At 34.1% G+C, this 20218-nt stretch overlaps 1 protein-coding gene across 1 annotated transcript in view; it reads right to left on the reverse strand.

The window, feature by feature from the left end:
• Positions 1-417: 417 nt before the first annotated feature.
• The window catches only part of LOC144443393 (uncharacterized), a 53177-nt gene continuing 33376 nt past the window's right edge, over positions 418-20218 (reverse strand). The window contains 18 exon segments of the mRNA XM_078133234.1: positions 418-1340; positions 1781-1915; positions 2162-2321; positions 2898-2973; positions 3716-3817; positions 4095-4241; positions 4788-4850; positions 5933-5995; positions 6622-6684; positions 6948-7010; positions 7376-7501; positions 14130-14172; positions 16673-16770; positions 17297-17344; positions 17660-17788; positions 18557-18619; positions 19074-19139; positions 19986-20111. Of these exon segments, the coding sequence (XP_077989360.1) occupies positions 1227-1340; positions 1781-1915; positions 2162-2321; positions 2898-2973; positions 3716-3817; positions 4095-4241; positions 4788-4850; positions 5933-5995; positions 6622-6684; positions 6948-7010; positions 7376-7501; positions 14130-14172; positions 16673-16770; positions 17297-17344; positions 17660-17788; positions 18557-18619; positions 19074-19139; positions 19986-20111 (1685 nt within the window). The 3' untranslated portion in view covers positions 418-1226.

The following is a 20218-nucleotide window of genomic DNA, read 5'->3' on the forward strand; positions in this document are numbered from 1 at the left end:
AAGCATACTGTCATGTTTTTGAATGTTAATTAACTTGACTAGCTATCCCCATTATCTTCGAACTTTGAAAACATCCTCATCGAAGTTTAGAGCTATCCACCCAGCAGTTTTGAGTTTATGTTATTTTTTGCAAATTGGTGATCTGATCATTTACCCTCTAACAACTAGGCACTGAAATTAACATCCCATCGAATATCATAGTAAATAACCTAATGGTTTTTGACTTGTGTCATTCATGTACATACATACATACATACATTACATATATACATTACATTACATTACATTACATTACATTACATACATACATACATACATACATACATACATACATACATACATTACAATACATACATACATACATACATACATACATACATACATACATACATACATACATACACACACACATACATATACATACACACTGACAGACAATTTACCACGCCTATAGCAGTACTGAATCTTATAGCTCAGCTGTGCTTAAAAAATGAAGATGAAAAGACTAAAAAAACCAAAAGATTTCACAAATGTAATTTTGTTGATGTTTATTGGTATAGATATAAACCATATACCAATACAATACAATATATGGAAGCATTCATTCATTCTTTTTTTCTCTTTTTTTTTGTCATTTATGAAAACTGAAACCATTTCTCACCATAAACCATACATTGCTAAAACTATTGTAAATTTCCCTACACAAATGCATAAAATCACACATGAAAATATTTGGACACCTCCAGTCAGAGAGATTTCAGTGGTATAAAAATACATTGTTAAAATAATATTTATATCTGGATTTTGTTTGACAGATCATCAGAGATAGGGAGTGATATAGTAAACTCAGCACCTAGTAATTCATACCAATTATGGGATGTATTTGTTATAATGGCCTCAAACTTACAGACAAAGGTATGCCTGGAAAGCTAAGGTGTTGGATTCAAATATCCCAGCTGGTTTTTTGGTGGGATTCACGTACCAATATTAACTACTGCATATCAGCATTTATTATGACATCATTTATCATGTGTTCAAATCTCAACTTCCATCCATCCAATACATTCCTTGGTCCCATTCCATAAATGTCCCGACATCTTTGTAGAGTTGCATCATCATTGCATTATTAGTATTTCCACATGTGACAATGTACTGAGTTACTACCATGAGGTCCAGATGTGGCACAGATTTGCCCAGAAATACTGAAACAATCTAGTCTGGATTTATCATGAAAGTGTTCCTTCTGCTGTGGAGTCTGAAGTCCCAAATATACCATAATATAATCTTGACAATATAGCAAAAACTAACACTATTGCTGATAGCACTAGTATTGATGTAACCTGTGAAGATAATATATACCAACATTTAGAAATACTGACATGTGTTACAAGTGTGTCGATCATTTCAACTCACCGAAAGCTAACATGGTACTCATATAAAGAACATAACTGGGGTACCAATAACACTGAAAAGCCTTGTCCCAAAGTCAACTACTGAATAAGTACAGTTCGAACAAAAATGAAATTGGTTCTCCCATGACCACCTTCACTACCGTACAACTGGTTTGAACCATTTAAGCCCCCCCAAAAGGAATTGTTTCTGGTCTAGAAAATTTGTCTAAAGTGGTGCGATGACATAATTGATTTTTTTTCTAATTTTCAACAAACCTGTCACTCAATCTACTATTTATGGCAGTTATCGTACTGTTCTTTTTTTTATTGAATATTTAAAAACCATTCTTGGGCTGGATTACATAAAGTTGACACAGTTGACTACCTACCTTGTTGGCCCATGTACTTGAATTTTCATATTCTATTTTTAAATGTTGCACTTCTTTGTGAAGGTCTTCATTATCTTTTTCACATTCTCTACATTTCGTCCTAAGACGTGAATTTTCTTTGTTTGCCTCAGCAAGCTGGAGATGAATAGGAAGAATACATGTTTAGAATTCAGACAGACCCATGGTGTATGAGGAAATGGTATTCAACTGTATAGTGGGCTTCCCAGCCCAAAACCTCTTGCTTGTGAACATCTTTTAAGCCAAGACAGTGGTAAAATCCTTCTATTTCTGTTAATAATTAGCATTAATGAGACTTAAACATTATGTATCACTTTCCTAAACTACCATTTGTACACCATATTGCATATCAGAGTCATTCACCTCTTTGCGTGCCCTATCAGCATCTCTTCTAGCTTCTTTCAAATCTCGTTTCCATGTATTTTCTTTATCTTCTAGTTTCACTCTCTCTGCATCTAAGTCTTTGAACTGTGACTGTAACCTGTTCAAGTCTTGAGTCAACCTTGAGTTATCTTTTTTAGACCTGAGACAAAAAAAAAAGTGTAAAAGAAAACACATCTCAATAATTTATAATCTAATTGAATTCACATTTAAAAGAAAGCTAAAGAAAATTTCTAATAATACAAATACATACACAACTCAAAATATTTAATAAATAAAATTGTAAATTTCAACATACAAAATATGAATCATTAATTGGCATGCACATATTTAAAAAAAAAGATGAAGATTAAAATGACTCATGGACTGTTTAGTAACTCAATTTGACAATATGAGATACATATATAATTTGTCGCCGATGAAGACATCTGCCAACAGGCGATAAAGCCTTATAGCAAGACATCAGATTTGTGCTAAGACAGTTGCCAAACTAAAGGTTAAGGATGACAGAACCTCTGACAGACTTGGTAATACTGTGTGAATACAAACTCAATCAAGTAGGGGTAAGACTCGGCAGAACTGTGTGATACAAACCCAATCTACTAGGGACTAGGGGTAAGACTTGACAGTCGGAGGTGGTAAATCCAAAATGTAAACAAAGCTAAACAAGAAAATAACATGTTGAGAACATAATGAAAGGTAAAATAACTACACATACTTCCTGAGGTCATTCTCTATAGCATGGACCTTTTTCCTGAGACTGCTACACTCCTCTCTCAGTCCGTTTAAGTCAGCTGTTGACAGGAAGTAGAAATATAAAACTTCAGCAATGTATTATGGGATTTCCATAGTGAGATTAGTATTGTGAATGTTACATTAGCAAACTCAAGCATTTAACTCTTTTATGAAGTAAAGATGAGGCTTAGAATGTAAATGAAGTTGAAAAAGGAGATAGAATTCAAACTCTTACACAGTAATAAGATGATATTGTAATGAATAGTGAATTTGACTTTTATAGTGTGAATATGACAGCAAAGACGACAGACTGCTGGTGTCAAGCTCTTTGAGTGTTTCATCCAAAAGAATTTGACATTTTCATTTTAGATGATTGAATTATAAAAAAAAAAACATCCCAAAAGAAGAACAAAGGTAGACATTTAGATACTACATCTAACTTTTTTTCCCCTGATTCATTCTTGACAGCAGCAGCATCAAGGTTAGTGTTATTTCAGATTGATAATGAAAGTAATATAGAGAGTTCCTTCATATCAGAGATGTACCACAATGGGCAAAGGGTAAAGCATTCTGTTTTGTTTTTCCTTCTTGAGAGATAACCATGACGGAATAAAAATTCAGGCAAATGAGCGAAATTACTGGCAGGGCCCAGCTGAACTCAAGCAGAGTTTGTTATCATACCATAAAAGTATATCAACAGATTAACAAAAAATTAAAATGCGAGTTGCAACTTAAAGCATTGTAAATAGTTGGCTAGCAAACAGACAGTTTGTTAAACAAAAAAGGAACTAATGAAATAACCTGGCAAGTCAAAATCTGATGGAGATGGCACATTAATTTCATCGTCATCTTCATCATCGCCATATTGGACATCATCATTGGATGGGAGTTCTTTCTCCATGTCTAGGGAAGGGAAAAATGGGGAGTATGGGATGACAAGCAGGATCAACAACAGGAAAAAGAAAAAGAAAACGAGACATAAACAGAAATTTTAACACTGTGACAAATTTACAAATGTGTCTTAAAACACTGTAGGAGTGCACAGACAAACATTTAGCACAGAAAGAGAGAGTGAAATACTGGTATCAGTTGAATAATAAAAGAAACACACAAAGAGGGTGAGACACAAAACTACATACAAATAAACAATTAGGAGATGTACTACTCTGTCTATATATACCTTTAGTTCTGGTCGTTTCATCTTCACGTTTCTTTGCTTGTCTTTGTAATTCTTTGGCGGCTTTACTTGCTTGATTCGCTTCCTGGGCTTGTTTGCATCTTTCTTTCTTCTCTTTGTCAAGTGAAGACTGCAGCTCTCTGACTTGACCTGAAATCATAGATGGAAAATCAAAGGCCTGTAGCTGGTAACAAGATGCGTTGCACATCTTCCCATACAATGTCATGTTTTCTGTATGTGTAGGGGGGTTTGCATGTACTACTCAGGGGGGATGGTTATCACCTGACTGTATGAAATCACTCACAGTGAAAGGAGTCAACAGGTCTTTCTATCATTTCAGGATGAAACGTAACAACATGAGATATGTCGTCTCACACAATGCATCATGGAACTGGAAAAATCAACTATTGAACAATCCTATTGAGGTACAAATCTTAAAGAAATCATTGTAAATGACAAAAAATGCAGAATACACAAGCGGTTGTGAAAGGTCTGGATAAGTGTCAAAATTGTATTGGAATGTCCATGTGTTGTTATGTTTCACGAAAGAATGTACATAGAGAGATAAATTCAGAAATAGAATCCGTATACCTGAACTAGCCATAAAATGGATGCAGGTGTCAACAATGTATCTAACATATGGAACAAGAATATAACCTTTGACCTCTGGCAATAACATGGTAGTAGACTCCTTACCTCTGAGCTGCTCTGCTTCATTGTGACTCTGTTTAGCAGCCTGTTGTGCATCTAGTAATTGTTCTGTAAAAAAAAAGAGAAGGAAACCTTCATGAAGACTTGACCTGTAAAGTACAGGGTGTGAGACTCCTTAAAGTACAGGGTGTGAGACACAAGAGTGTTAAACCATAGACATGTAGTGTTCAACATGTACTAACGTTCAAAGGAGAACTGTATAAGTAGACTACTATTATACTCCTAGTAATCTAAGCGTACATAGAACTCATACTAACATACACCATATTTGACAAGAAATGTTCAATCTCCATCTAACTTTGACATTTATCACCTGACCAAATATTTGAACAAATTTATTCAGTAGAATGACAAGTTAGGTTTCATGTGTGACTACACTAAGATAAGTCAAGTATGTGACACTGTGTTTGTAGGGGAATGTTTCACTGGAGATATCATTTAATTTAGAAAGCTCACAAAGATTGTCTACTTCATTTGGATACCTCATACTGAAGTGTAACTAATGGTTGTAACTCATACGAATGAAAGAAATGCAGTGAAAAATGGTATTGGTTTCACATACATCTTTTGCTAGCAAAAAGTATATTAGAATGTTTTACTTTCTCTTGGGCTACGTGTGTTACCCTATAATTCAGGTAAATGGGGATTTTTCTCCATTTCATGGGGAAATAACAAACCATTCACATGGATTCCAGGTTATACCTGTGTATTCTCAGTTCACAATTTTTCCTTGAGTACATACATCCCATGTGTATTTTGACAACTGACCAGTTTTAATCTATATGTTGTAGTAGACACAGGTTGCATGACTGTTGAATTTAGGAGGATGGAGGACAGATGATTTACCACCATTTATACAATATGAGAGAGATCACACATAGTGTTTAATGAAAGCAGATACTAGTAGTTACGCAGTACCACTAACATTGGTAGTTTACTCTCTTAATAGTGAGTAGGAATTAAATAGCAAGATAAAAATAAAGGTAGAAAGTGTGGTGAGAGTTATACAGAAAGGCAATCAAAGATTATGTGGAGACTCAAGCATCTACAGAGTTGGAGATTAGCAGTGGAATACTTGCTTTGTATGTGTATTACCAGGTGAAGTTTTGAATCACATGGAATTCACCTACTTTTGATTTCATTTACTGTATCCTCTCTCTGTGTTTGCTCCTCTCGTTCCTTCGTCAACATACCTTGACAAGTTAGAAGTACAGGCAATACATAGAAGAGATGATAGCAAACAGAGGAGAACATTTACACTGAGTAAGAATTATGTGGTGGGTTTTATAACATGCAAGTATACATACTATCTATATACATACAATGTAAGAGTTTGAAGGAGTAGACAGCCACTGTGGTGAAATATCTAACGTTGTGTAATTACCGAGTGAAGAGATAGTTACGTTAAGATTTTTTTATTAACATGCAAATATATATATACACTGAACATCAAGAATGCAACATGTGTGGAGCTCAGATTACCACCACGTTTAAAATATTGTAACATCACATTTCATCTCCTGAATTAGTAATGTTAGTGTGTATAAAAATGTTTTCTTTTCAAGTAAGAGCGCATCATTTTGTTTATGTCATTCAAAGATTGACATAAACTCTAGTTCTCTTTACATGACATCTTACTGGATGTCATACACCTGACATTCACTGGCTTTATTTGTATTGCTGATTACCATGTAGGATTTTTTCACTTCATAATGAAATTTGAAAATATGCTGTCAAGGTCAAACACATGTCTATGAACCCACCATTATATTTGTTCCTGCATTAACCCCAAATGACAATTGGTATATGAAATACTTACTTCTAAGGTTTTCTGCCTCTTTGTGATTGGCTTTAGCAGTTTCTTGTTCAACTAGAAGTTGATCTATTGATGAAAATGATGAGGAAATGAAATTTAATGAATTCAAATGACGATTTCAAGTTTATTAATGACATTTTCCTGAAGTGTTACTGTTGATTACAATCATGTGTGTCATACTTTTCCTAAACAGATCACGATAGGGACAAAGCACACCCTCTATGTCTAACATGTGAATTACTTTGTTTTTCTTTTCAATTTCTACCAATCCAATTTGAAATGTTGTCACCCTTTATTTGTCTAGAAAACAAAAAAGATGAGTTCCTCACCTCTGAGTGTAAGGATCTGTTCTTTGACTTCTTTAGCTGAAGCTTCTGCTTTGTTCAATTGCTCTGAAATCCAAAAATATCCACACATTATCATTCTTTCTTTAAATTGAAACAGTGTGCTATACACTACTACTGTGATGTTGGAATTGAGATGACAGCTACATCAATGAATATATCTGTTAGAATATAATGACTGAAAGTGTTATCATACCCTTCAAATAAAAGTGGTACAGCCAATTTCATATCTAGACACTGGGACTGTTCTACTTTATCACAGCATTAGGGGTGAGAAGAAGATTTTACCTTGCAAATCAATGATATGGTCTGATGAATGTTTAGAGGTGAGAAGGCCATCTTAGCTTACCTTGTATTAAATCAATGGCATGGTCTGAGAAATGTTTAGGGGATAGAAGACCATCTTAGCTTACCTTGTAAATCAATGGCATGGTCTGATGAATGTTTAGCTTCCTGTCTGGCTTCCATCAGCTGGTCTTTTAACAGCATATTCTCCTGTACTGCTTTCTCATTAGCTTCCTGGGATTCAGACAATTCATCTAGAATACAAATAATGAAATATAACCATAGTAAGTGGTATATCATAAAATATGATTAGCATTTCATATGACATTATTTGAATAACTTACGTCGCATGACTAGTTGTCCTGTGTTCTTTTCCATGCTGTTATGTTTTTCATGTTTGGTAACTTTGTCTTGATGGAGTAGAAAGTAACTTTTGTAGATTTGTCATTTTCTATTTTTACATTGATGACACGTGTCCCTTTTCACTGCAGTCACCAAGGTAAGAATTCAAATTTGGGTAGTCTTTTTTTGTAAAGATTAAAGTGGTATGAGAACACAAAACTGTACGATATAGAAAAAAATCTGAAACACAAAAAACACTGAATGGAATCTAGAAGGGGCCTTTGTTTGTTATGTATTCTTGTAACTAAAGTTGAAAGTCTAACAAGACGCTAACAATTATGGTGTTGACAAAACAGATTACAACATCTAACCCTTCTCTAGTAAAAATCAAGCATTGAATCCATGCTGAACAGGTACATTACACAACTACTTGGCCTCCAGTTAATGTGAATTCTAGACTATTCTCTCACAGTCGTCTAAATGACAGACTGTCAGGGAATTACTTTTCTCAGTGTATATGTTACATGCACACACACACACACACGCACGCACGCACGCACTCACACGCACACACACACACACACACACACACACACACACACACACAATACCCTTACACTCACACACTCACATACACGCACACAATTTGCTTGCATATTGAGACTGCTCAGAGACAGTTGTTAGTTTCTCAGCTAGATCAATTTCCTCAACACACTGTTGAAACTCTAAGTATTATAAGATAGTAAGGAGAGTAGTACATTTATAATGATATATGATGTTAGACTGTCAGCCATACCAGCGTAGTTGGTACAAAAGTATTTCTAGAATTTCAAACTTTCCATGTAAGTATTAGGTTAGAGGATCAAGTGTCTAAATGCTTTCTGTTACAAATAATATCAAAATTATGGATGAGAAAAAAATTGTCAGTCAATTTAACATTTACTCGGATGTGAATAAATATTGAATTATTAGGTCATCTAACCAGTTCTCGATAACACAAACACACAGATTATGATAGTACATGTAGAAACTATACCATACCAGTATGTGAAAAACCTATAATATGCCCCAAACAAGAATAACCATTGACCCCAAACAGCCACCAATATTTGATCCATGAATAATTTATCGCTACAAATGCAATTACATATTGAAAGATCCATTACAGTAAATGGTCTAATATGTCAAACACACTTTAGTGACAACCCTAGTAACCATTAAACAAGTTTAATTATCATTTTATTCTCATGTCTATTTCACATATTAAATAGAAACTCCCCAGCTGTTTAAAATTGAATGTTTCAATTTGTTTGCTTAAACACATTTATCCTGTCAACATGGGTTTCATTTAGTGTTTGATATTCAGTAGGCTCAGTAGTTCAAATTTTTGTTCAATTCATTAATTTCAATATTGTTTGTTGGAGATTTTCTGTATCAAATTGAAACTGACAACATCTAGTGAGACACGATTAACCTTATGTACATTTTGTAATATACTTGTACTGCAACCATTTACAGCAAAGAGTAGCAGAATATTGATGGCATGTTCAGACTAACAAAAAGTAGTATCTTGATAAGTGAAAAGAAAAAACACTGGTAAATATATGTAGATCTATGATGATAATTTCATTGACTTTCAACCAACAGTTTTTCTGTAGACTACCATGTACAAGTTGAATATAGCCTTTCATATTAACGTTTATGAGAATTGAACTGCACAAAGCAAATCTTAAAATTCACAATTAGGTACTGTAAATGTTTTGATAATCTCATTTGTCTGAAAGCTTTCCATTATTACTATTTTCAGGATTAATTTGTTTTAAAACTAACATTTCTGTGCAAAGAAATCCTGATTTATACTGAACAGATGTTTTTTTAAAAAAAAAGACAATATATATTATTACATATTTCACACACTGTAACTCAAAAATGATGTATATGATATAAATACAAAATTAAACCATGAAATACAATACCAACGGCACCAACTAGCTGCTATGCCCATTATCCAAGACAAAACCTCACTAAATTTTCCAGTTTGAAGAAATACCAGTCTCTATAAACACACAGGTCATCAAAAAGCAGCTCACAAAGTCAGTTCACGGCCACTGTACAGGTGTACATGTATACCATTGTGGTAAACACGAAGGACATACGAATGCACTATCTATTTTTAGATATCAATAAATTGAATTTAATAAAATTCAATGGGCAGAAGCTGTTACAGTATCAGGAAGTAAATTCTTTGACAAGATAATTGTATGTCACCTAGTGGATTGAGTGGCTTGTAAATACAGCTATCATTACTTTATAGATAGACATAAGTACAGAGTTGCAAAGACCCATAATTAGTATTTACCAAGGTATGTACGGGGTTACCAATTACCAGGGCAACATTTCCTGTGGTAATAATGCACGTCCCACCAGTGTTAAAATTAAAATGATGGTACCACCCACTAGTGTTTTCTGACATATAAAGAATTAGTATGACATACTAGTGTATTACAAGGCTGTGACACACTTGTACTTGTTTATATTTGTATGTTTACTGTATCTTCAATTCTAGATATAAAAATGGTTGCAACGTTTTTTTTTCATAAACAATTTTCTGAGAAGTTATGTATTAAATAGTGGTATGCAAGATGAATTTATTTAGTACATGTATTTGTATTTGTTGCATTTTTTGGAGCTATGTCAAGAACATTTATAGAAAACCATGATAGCATGTTGAGCTGAGCTACAAGAACAAATTTTATACTGCCTACACCATTCCAAAACTAATCAGGATGAACCATGTAAGTACTTCACATTACACCTATCTGTACACAATCCCTACCTAATTCCAAATTTTGAAATATCTTTTCCCACCTTTTCCCACTCCAGTATGAACTTTTGTCCATTCCTTTCTGGTTTACAACTAATGCTAATCACAGACAATTCCTTGTCTATGTGCTAATTAGCCTGTTTTAATCTTCACCATTGTCTTTTGGGACACACCATCTTGAAATAAAAACAACCCTGTACACACTCTCCTGTCTTCTCATTATAATGCAAAGACAGAGTACAAATGATCATGGATAACAATGCCGGATTGTCATCTTCCTTTTCTTCTCTTCCATGCTATGATGTAATGTTTTTGTTTTCTATAACACAAATGGTCTCTCACTGAATTCTAGCATATACATATAACAAATTACATATTAACCCGGTGTATGGCCATCTCACACACTTTGGCTAGGTGTTATTGTTCACAAACATTAAAGTAAGAACAGTTACTTGTTGAGACGCCATCCATCAACTGCAGGTAAGTGTACGAGGACAGCACATAAGTTAGACTATCAAATGTATACAGCAAAATTACCGAAGTGAGAAATTCTTAAATAGAAAATACATCAATACATTTCAGATCACTGTGATTCAAACAACTCATTTGTATAACATATGCAAAATTAAAGGTGGATGCTAAAAAAAAGGTAAAGTTGTTGGCTTTAGGCAGTCCATTCATACAATTGTAAGGGATACACACTGGTATTCAGAAAACACTTATCCGTAGTAAAAGGTTACTCACTAAACTCTGCTGTACATTGTAAACCATTTGTCACAAGGTTTTCAAATTCATAGTAGACTGCCAACTTGTATCATTTTATAAATGGTCTTCAGTTAACACATTTTAAAACATAGGTGCTGCCAAGCACACTTAGTGAATGCATGTATCTACATATGGATTGACTATAGACACTGCAAACAATAGGCTGGTATAAAAACCCTCAACAGTTATGTAAAACTTTAAAATATCCCTGAATACAATAACATGGCCAGTGGAAATCACAAACTGTACAATAGAAATTGACAGGTAATTAGCAAACATTGAATGCAGTCTTTCACTAATTATGATCAATTACATACTTGGCTGTTACATGGAATTTACAAACTCTATATTTGCATATTTACAAACTCTATATTTGCATATTTCATTAGGTTTGGAATTACAACAACTCTTCTCCTACCAAAAACACAAAACTGATTGTACACACCAAAGGTCACAATATTACACATCTTATTTCATTCAATGGTACAAACATGTATCCCAGTCTGAAGAATAAGTACATGTTTATACACCACTATAGGCACCTGTTACCTGAAAGTTCACACATATCCATCAATGGGAACTCATTTGTTAACCAGTCGATTACATACTACACAGACATACACACTAAATACAAATATCGATATTGACTTCAAACTTACCTAGGTCAGACTAACATATGTATATATAAAGTCAGGAGTGTGTCAAACTTTTCAAGACTCAACCACTACACATATGAATAACATGGATTATGAACTTGCTAGCAAGACCTCTATGCCAAAAAAAGTCCAAGTGTGTCAAACACTAATACTAAGTCAACCACACACATCAGGGCAATGACTGTGAAATAACTGTACACATGCAGTCTCAACAAAGAGTTCCTTGTACTCTATTGTTCAGGTACACAGACATTCACATTTGTGATGTTTGAATAGAATCAAGTGTGACCTTACATAGAACTATACTGAAAAGCAGAATCTATGATATCTACCGTTACATTACATAGAACTACACTGAAAAGCAGTCTACCGTTACCTTATATAGAACTACACTGAAAAGCAGTTCTATAATATCTACTGTTACCCTATATAGAACTACACTGAAAAGCAGTTCTATGATATCTACCATTACCTTATATAGAACTACACTGAAAAGCAGTTCTATGATATCTACCGTTACCCTATATAGAACTACACTGAAAAGCAGTTCTATGATATCTACCATTGCCCTCTATAAAACTACACTGAAAAGCAGTTCTATGATATCTACCGTTACTCTATATAAAACTACGCTGAAAAGCAGTTCTATGATATCTACTGTTACCCTATATAGAACTACACTGAAAAGCAGTTCTATGATATCTACCGTTACCTTACATAGAACTACACTGAAAAGCAGTTCTATGATATCTACAACACAAGTATAAAACAATATCATAGGTATAAATGAAGACATACATGTATAAATTGTGACCACTATGATAGTCTGGATGCCAACATAGTCTCTAACTAAACCAATTGAGTGGCGGTATAAATTGTAACAAATAAGAACTAGACTACCACTATGACTAAAATTGAATTACAGTAATTGTGAATTTTAAGATTTGCTTTGTGCAATTCAGTTCTCATAAACGTTAATATGAAAGGCCATATTCAACTTGTACATGGTAGTCTACAGAAAAACTGTTGGTTGAAATTCAATGAAATTATCATCATAGATATACATATATTTACCATTTCCTTGTACTTCTACTCTGTTATGTATAATTTAGCCAGTACCATTCTATACTTTAGTTCTATTGACACAATGTCTGATAACACAGACTCAAGGTTAGTACTAATAGTATGGTATAATCATTGCTAAAATCACAAATAAACAGCCTTCTACATCTACATCATATTATTCTTATCATACTGTGTCCAATCTATACTTTGTAGAAATCATTAAAATAACACCACCTCCTGGCACCTGTCGAATCTTGTCCAGAATTAAGCTGTAGTTGGGAAAATCCTTATAAGGATGGTAGCTAAATACAACATGCAGTGACAGAGGAAGTCAGTCATCAGATATCGTTAGTTATTATCTAAAAGAGATAAATTGTACATAATGTACAACTACAGTCTTTGGACAATGCCAGTGGGCAACTTTTCTCATTGGAGTATCGGTATATTTCACCCAGGTTAACAGCCACGTTATCAAACTACTAACAACTGTTTTGACTGTACAATATGTATGGACTCTGAGAACATACCACAGTATCTAACACCTGCTGAATCTAACAGATAATGAATTAGGAGATGAAAATAGATCAAATCAATAAACAAATTACAAGTAATGACTATTTAAGAGGTTCCTGTATCTTGAATTTACATGAAGTTCACTTCAAATATTTCATCTTAATTTACCTTACTCCAAGCCATGACACAGACAATGCTTGTCTAATTAACTGAGGTCTAGGAATTGATAACAGTAAAATGCTGTTTGTTAAACCCCAATGATTGAATACCATGGTCTTGGATTAGTTGCACCTTAATAGGATCTTTCTTATGTGTGAGACCAAGTTTTCTAAAGCTCTGCCAGACAAAAGTTGTTCACATCTAGACCCAGTCTTTTTAAATACCAACAACTTTGTTGTTCATTACTGTAACATTACAATACAAATATCGTAAAAGCTGCACTATTCTCTGTTTTTCCATGGAAACAAACTTTCCAGTTTAGTGTTAGGAATATTTCAAACCTCTAGTTCCAGATAGCAACTACACTCATACGATCCATCTATGAGAATAGATTACAAGTAATTATGAATTGTGAGCGAGTAGCATGAAATGTAACACTTGTCACTTTGACCTCAGCCATACAAGGTTGACCTTAAACCTACAACACTGGTAATACATACCACTACGTATCCAACCACTATCTACCAACAAGGACATCATTAATCTTGTACAACTTACTTCTAAGACTGCTAACTTCACTTTCATTCATTCTTAGCTTGTCACACTGACAGTTCTCACACCAAGGCAACTGTGATAGCTTTAGCATGTCACAGTTCTCACTTGGCTTATCCACAATGAGGCAACTGAGATATCATCAGAGCACAACATGATCATGTCTACATATGTCATCAGTATATAGTGGTGTATTGATGATACACATTCCATTCTATAAATTCTCAATCTAAATCTTATACCACACCATACCTCTCACATTATGCCAGCGTAACTCAACACTCGCTCAAATATTTGGATAAAGAATGCCCCCATTAGTTTCTCAGCTGTGTTTTGAAAGCTCTATAGGCAGATTAATGTTAGAGTAACCCATTCTATTCTAAGTTTACAGTAAATATTTGAGTACCATATACTACATACATGTACAATATCACTTAATTCTAAAGACAAATGTTAACAATTCTTTTCACTTTGTACTCAGAATGTTGTCCCTGCCTACAGAAAGTAGTCATCTATCTATGAAATAAATGAGTTATTACCTTTTCTGTCTTTGAAGGCAGTTCTATTTCATAGTCATGCTAATAATTTCATGCTGTGTTACAATTTAAGAGCCTCCAAATATCTAACCTGGGACTATAACTCATCTATTTTTTTCAAAGACTCTCAAGGTTGGAAGGATTGATTCTGTCAATTTTTATGTGGTTGGTCTTTGTCCATCTTTATTATGAGACATGGTGAACTATATCTCATACATTCATCAATATGGTGTAATTATAATTTTGTATGATGCCCTGGTTTATTTGTGATGTAGCTACACATGTGGTTGTCTTTCTGGTTCCAAGATGCATTGCATCAAACAACTGTCACTTATGTTGTTACAATTAGGCTTGTGTTATCTTTATTACATTTAAAATAACATTTTCATTCTGGAATGATAGAAATACATGTTGACCTCTTAAATTGCAAGTGATTTTATAGAACAAAGCCTAAACTCCATTAATGACAAAAGAATTTTACAGAGAAACCCAGGGTATGGTCAAGTGACAAGCCCCCCCCCCCCCCCCCCCCCCTCACACACACCCTAAATAGCAAGTGCAAACCCCACTGGGTGTACAGAATACATGACAACCATTTCCCCCCCCCCACCACCACACACACACACCCTGAGTAGCATGTGCAAACCCCACTGCGTGTACAGAATACACAATGTTCCATGGGAAGACACCAGATGTAGGTTGGAACTGCAATACCTCTAATATAGTAATAAGGATAAAGTTATACAGAAAGTTATTTAATGACTTCTTGTACACTAAATATATAGACACTTCTTTTCTTACACAGAACTGAGTGTTGATTTATCACACACATAATAAAACTTGGCAATGTCAACTAGTTGAATAATTTGATCTGTCACTAAACCCTACTTACTATTCAGACATATTGGGTGGTAGTTCCATATGGAACCTTCTTTTGTTACACAGAACTGAGTGTTGATTTATCACACATAATAAAACTTGGCAATGTCAGCAAGTTCAATAATTTGATCTCTCACTAAACCCTACTTACATGTATTATTCAGACAGGCTGGTACCACTGTGCTCTATGTATCAATATTTCCAAATAATCATATAGTTGATTGACAAACTAAACTTGAATATTTCCAACTTTAACTAAGGTGTAACACTTAAAATTCTCACACAAATGGTAACCATCCAAGGGCTGAATAAATGTCAATAGCAAAGTAAAAGATGTTGCTATCTAATATCACACTGCAGGTATTTTCTCTCACATCTTTGATACCCTTACTATATTTTTTTTTACCAGGTTTCAGACTTTTGACCAAAGTTGTTATGAATACATTTATATGTACTAAAGTGATCCTAAATTGTCCACAGAAATATACAACCATACGTAACACATACATAAACACACAAACATAAAAAAATTATAAGACTATCTCTCCAGTGTTGCTTACCATGGTCAGGAACATCACTGGACACAGTAGTAATGTACCGGTGTATGCATACCTTTTCCTAATACCCCATTTACACTAAAGGGCAGCTTGTATAACTATAAGCTTATGTAGTGGCAGTGTACTGAAGACAGCTCCTGTAAGCTTCCACTGTATAAGAAGGGGACAATAGTTGCAACCACCCTAAGGTCACATACTTTCAACATAATTCTCACTGTTCCACTGTTTACATAGTAATCTGCCCAATTGTACAAATATAGGTCAAACTTGTGCCTTTCCACCTATAGAGGGCGCTATACACTGACTAGTAAAACTGCAATAATCTGATAATGGTAGGTGTATGAACAGAAATGGGGGTATGTGAACTTGGATGTACAGACACACTGTGAAGGATGCAGATAACTGATGACATCCTGTAGCAATATTGGTACTAACAAACTACTAAAACTAGGAACATCGGTCTGAACACTGGGAACACATAGAAAACACTGCAATACAGAGGAGAACAAATTTTCCCTGAAAAAATCCATCAGATGCAATATTCTTAATCTTGGATATATATGGAGCAACTAAATCTTTTCGAATGTAATAATATAGAAAGTCACTCACCTTGTAATCTTTGTAATTCCTGAGTAAAATTTTGAGTGCCTTCTTGCGTTACGTCTAGTTCATTATCTGTTTTTGAGAAAAGAAGAAGTGATATTATAATTTGTAACATTTGACTTAGTTTAAACAATCTTGAAAAAGTGCCTCTCAAAGTGTTTAAGAACATCAATCTACTCACACACAAACCTAATAGTCAGAGTTGGGATGAGTTGGACAAATTCTTATACAGAACTATAAAAATCTTAAGTGAACACACTGCAAGAAACAATTCATTTTGATCACACAAACATTGATTATAAATGTTGATTTTTTTCCCCTACAAACATGGCTGCCATTTAGTCATTATATTCTGAAACATAGTGACATGGCCCCTATAGTATGTCTGAAATCAGCCATTGCATGTCAGAGATACAGCTTTGTACTGACAGACAGACAGACAGACAGACAGACAGACAGCCTGACTGCTGGACGAAACACATTGTAATAGCCCTCAAAGGGGTCTACAATTACAATAAAACCAATCCTATAGAAAGTAACTACAATTTTACCATGTTCTTATATTTCATAAATCATTAACCATTAACTGTCCACGTACCTGTTGTTGTCATTGTGAGGGGTTCTTCTGGTGTCTCAGCTAAGGCATCTAAAGAATAGAAAAAGTAAGCAAGAAAAAATGTCTCGTTAGTGCGTGAATCTATGTCCATTCAGAAAATCATGACCTCCTAAGATGGGCTGTTTGTTAGACTGATATGAGTCTAATGTCCACTAAGGAAGTCAAGAACTTATAAGAAGGGACGTTTGCTGGATTGACACTAGTTTAGTGTCCAGTCAGGAAACCAAGAACTCCTGAGAGGGGATGTTTACTGAATTAATACAAATTTTATTTCCACCAAGGAAATTAAGAATGCCTAAAGAAGGGATGTTTGCTGGATTGATACATATCTAAATGTCCACTCACCTGTTTTATTTTCTCCAATATGATTATGCAGATTGCCTAGTTGATCAGGAAGTTTTGTAAGTAACATGCTGTCCTGAGGCCTGTGTCCATCATTATTAACAATCATCTCATCTGTGTTAGACAGTTGTGCTAGGGATACAATCAAAGGATGAATCATAGCAGATGGTGAGAAATCATACTGAAAGGATCCCAAGGCTTCCATACACAGACACCCTCAACCCCCCCCCCCTACACACAAACTATGTCTGCAAGAAAAGTCATAACAGTCTATATTAACACACATACATTTACGCTGTCTTCTCTTTTCTGTCTGAATCTATTTTTGAAATCAACAATCCACGTCTAAAATACAGTATCCATAAATACTGTTCGTTTCATCTCATCTGTCAAAATTTACACCCATGGTATATTATTTATACATTTCTCTGTAAAATTAGATTTTCTAGTTCCCTGTTGTCTTATCAGAGTGTATGAAGAGATTGCCTTGATAAGTTAGTCGGGGGCGGACACGGACTAAATAAATTGACTTCTTTGTCTATGCATATGTGTCTATACAGTTTTTAAAGGATTTTAGTATGAGTAGCTGTCTTGTGACCCTTACTAACTTTCTCTTCATATCATTTCATATTATTTACCAGCTTACCCTTGCTCTATCACCTGGAGTCTAAAGTCCTCACAGGAACAAAATTTGTGTCATATGCCAGTTATTACCAAGTACTCACCATACTTCTTAAAGTTTTATGACAAATACTAAACAAGTTTGATAACATGCACTGCCTCATATAATTTGTCCATGTCATTTGACTAATAATTCTAAATGAAATGTTATTTTTGGACAAAGAGTATTCTTTTTCTTCATTTTTTAGTACTAATTGTATAATTTGATTTGATACCAACCTTGTAAGGACCTGACAATTTCTTCTTTCCTGTCATTTTGTTTCTTGGCTTCATTAAGTCGAGCTGTAAGGTCAAAAGTACAACAATGTTAAGTTTTAGATATGGAAGTGTCAAGGTGAGTACTATATACAATATTTACATTAAAATAGCACCAATAGTGTTAGAACACAACTGGATATGCTTTTTTAGAGTAATTTATTTTCATTTAACAATGAGTAAAGTTTCCAGACTTTGACTAAAATGACATTTCTACATTACACATGATAACACTGATCACATCATCTTTCATTGATTAATTTATCATCTAGCCACCCTTAGGAACATCACTACCAACTATCGATCCAATATGCTGAGAATATTTTGAATAAGATATTTGATCAAAAAAATAACATTTATTTGGGATGAATTTGCATTCCAAGGATCATATCAACTTGGTATTACATATTTGACCGCTATATATCCCTCAAAAATATCGCCATCAAATTTGAGACCAGTGTACTAAGAAGTACTAACTTACCAGTTAAATCAACAATGGCTTGTTCCACTTTTTCATCAATTGTTTTCTCTGATTTATCAAGTTGTGCTGAAAAACAGAAAGAGCAAACGTATATTTCAGGTTGAATTTTTTCAAGTCATTCAATATATATCTATGACATCATTCAAGTGATATGACTGACATATTTTGAAAAGTTTTTACATTTGTCTGAACTTTCAAATAGCGTGTAAAGAGGAACAGTAAAGCCAGTAACAAAAGCATTTTTTGACAAACTACTATTTCACATTGTAGAGTGATTGTTTACTTGGTTTAAACTTCCTCAATAAAACCTGAATCTCAACATTCTACATTATGTGTGACTTCCTTTGCAATGGGGCAAATTTTACAATACCAGAACTTTGTGTAGTAAACTTTGCAATGGGGCAAGTTTTACAATAATTTGTATATTAGGCTTTTGCAATGGAGTAAATTTTACAATACTTTGTGTAACGGGGTACATTTTACAATACTTTGTGTAATGGGGTACATTTTACAATACTTTGTGTAATGGGGTACATTTTACAATACTTTGTGTAATGGGGTACATTTTACAATACTTTGTGTAATGGGGTACATTTTACAATACTTTGTGTAATGGGGTACATTTTACAATACTTTGTGTAATGGGGTACATTTTACAATACTTTGTGTAATGGGGTACATTTTACAATACTTTGTGTAATGGGGTACATTTTACAATACTTTGTGTAATGGGGTACATTTTACAATACTTTGTGTAATGGGGTACATTTTACAATACTTTGTGTAATGGGGTACATTTTACAATACTTTGTGTAATGGGGTACATTTTACAATACTATGTGTAATGATGCAAATCTTACAATACTTTGGGTAATGACGTAACTTTTGCAATATTTTGTAAATCTGACTTACTTTGTAATGAAGTAACTTTTGCAATACTTTGTATGGCTTCAAGTCTAGCTTGGTCCAGTTGTACTTGTAAACGATCAATTTTCTCTTGCATTTCCTCTATCAGTTCTTCTGATTTTTTGAGTTTGTCTGCAACAAAACAGGAGATACACAAAAATCATTCTTTATATCATTTCAGCTGCACTATTGTTCATGTGACTAATAACTTCAACTGGTCCTTTGATACTTCATGGGGA

Source organism: Glandiceps talaboti, chromosome 1 (assembly GCF_964340395.1).
Source record: "Glandiceps talaboti chromosome 1, keGlaTala1.1, whole genome shotgun sequence".
NCBI lineage: Eukaryota > Metazoa > Hemichordata > Enteropneusta > Spengelidae > Glandiceps > Glandiceps talaboti.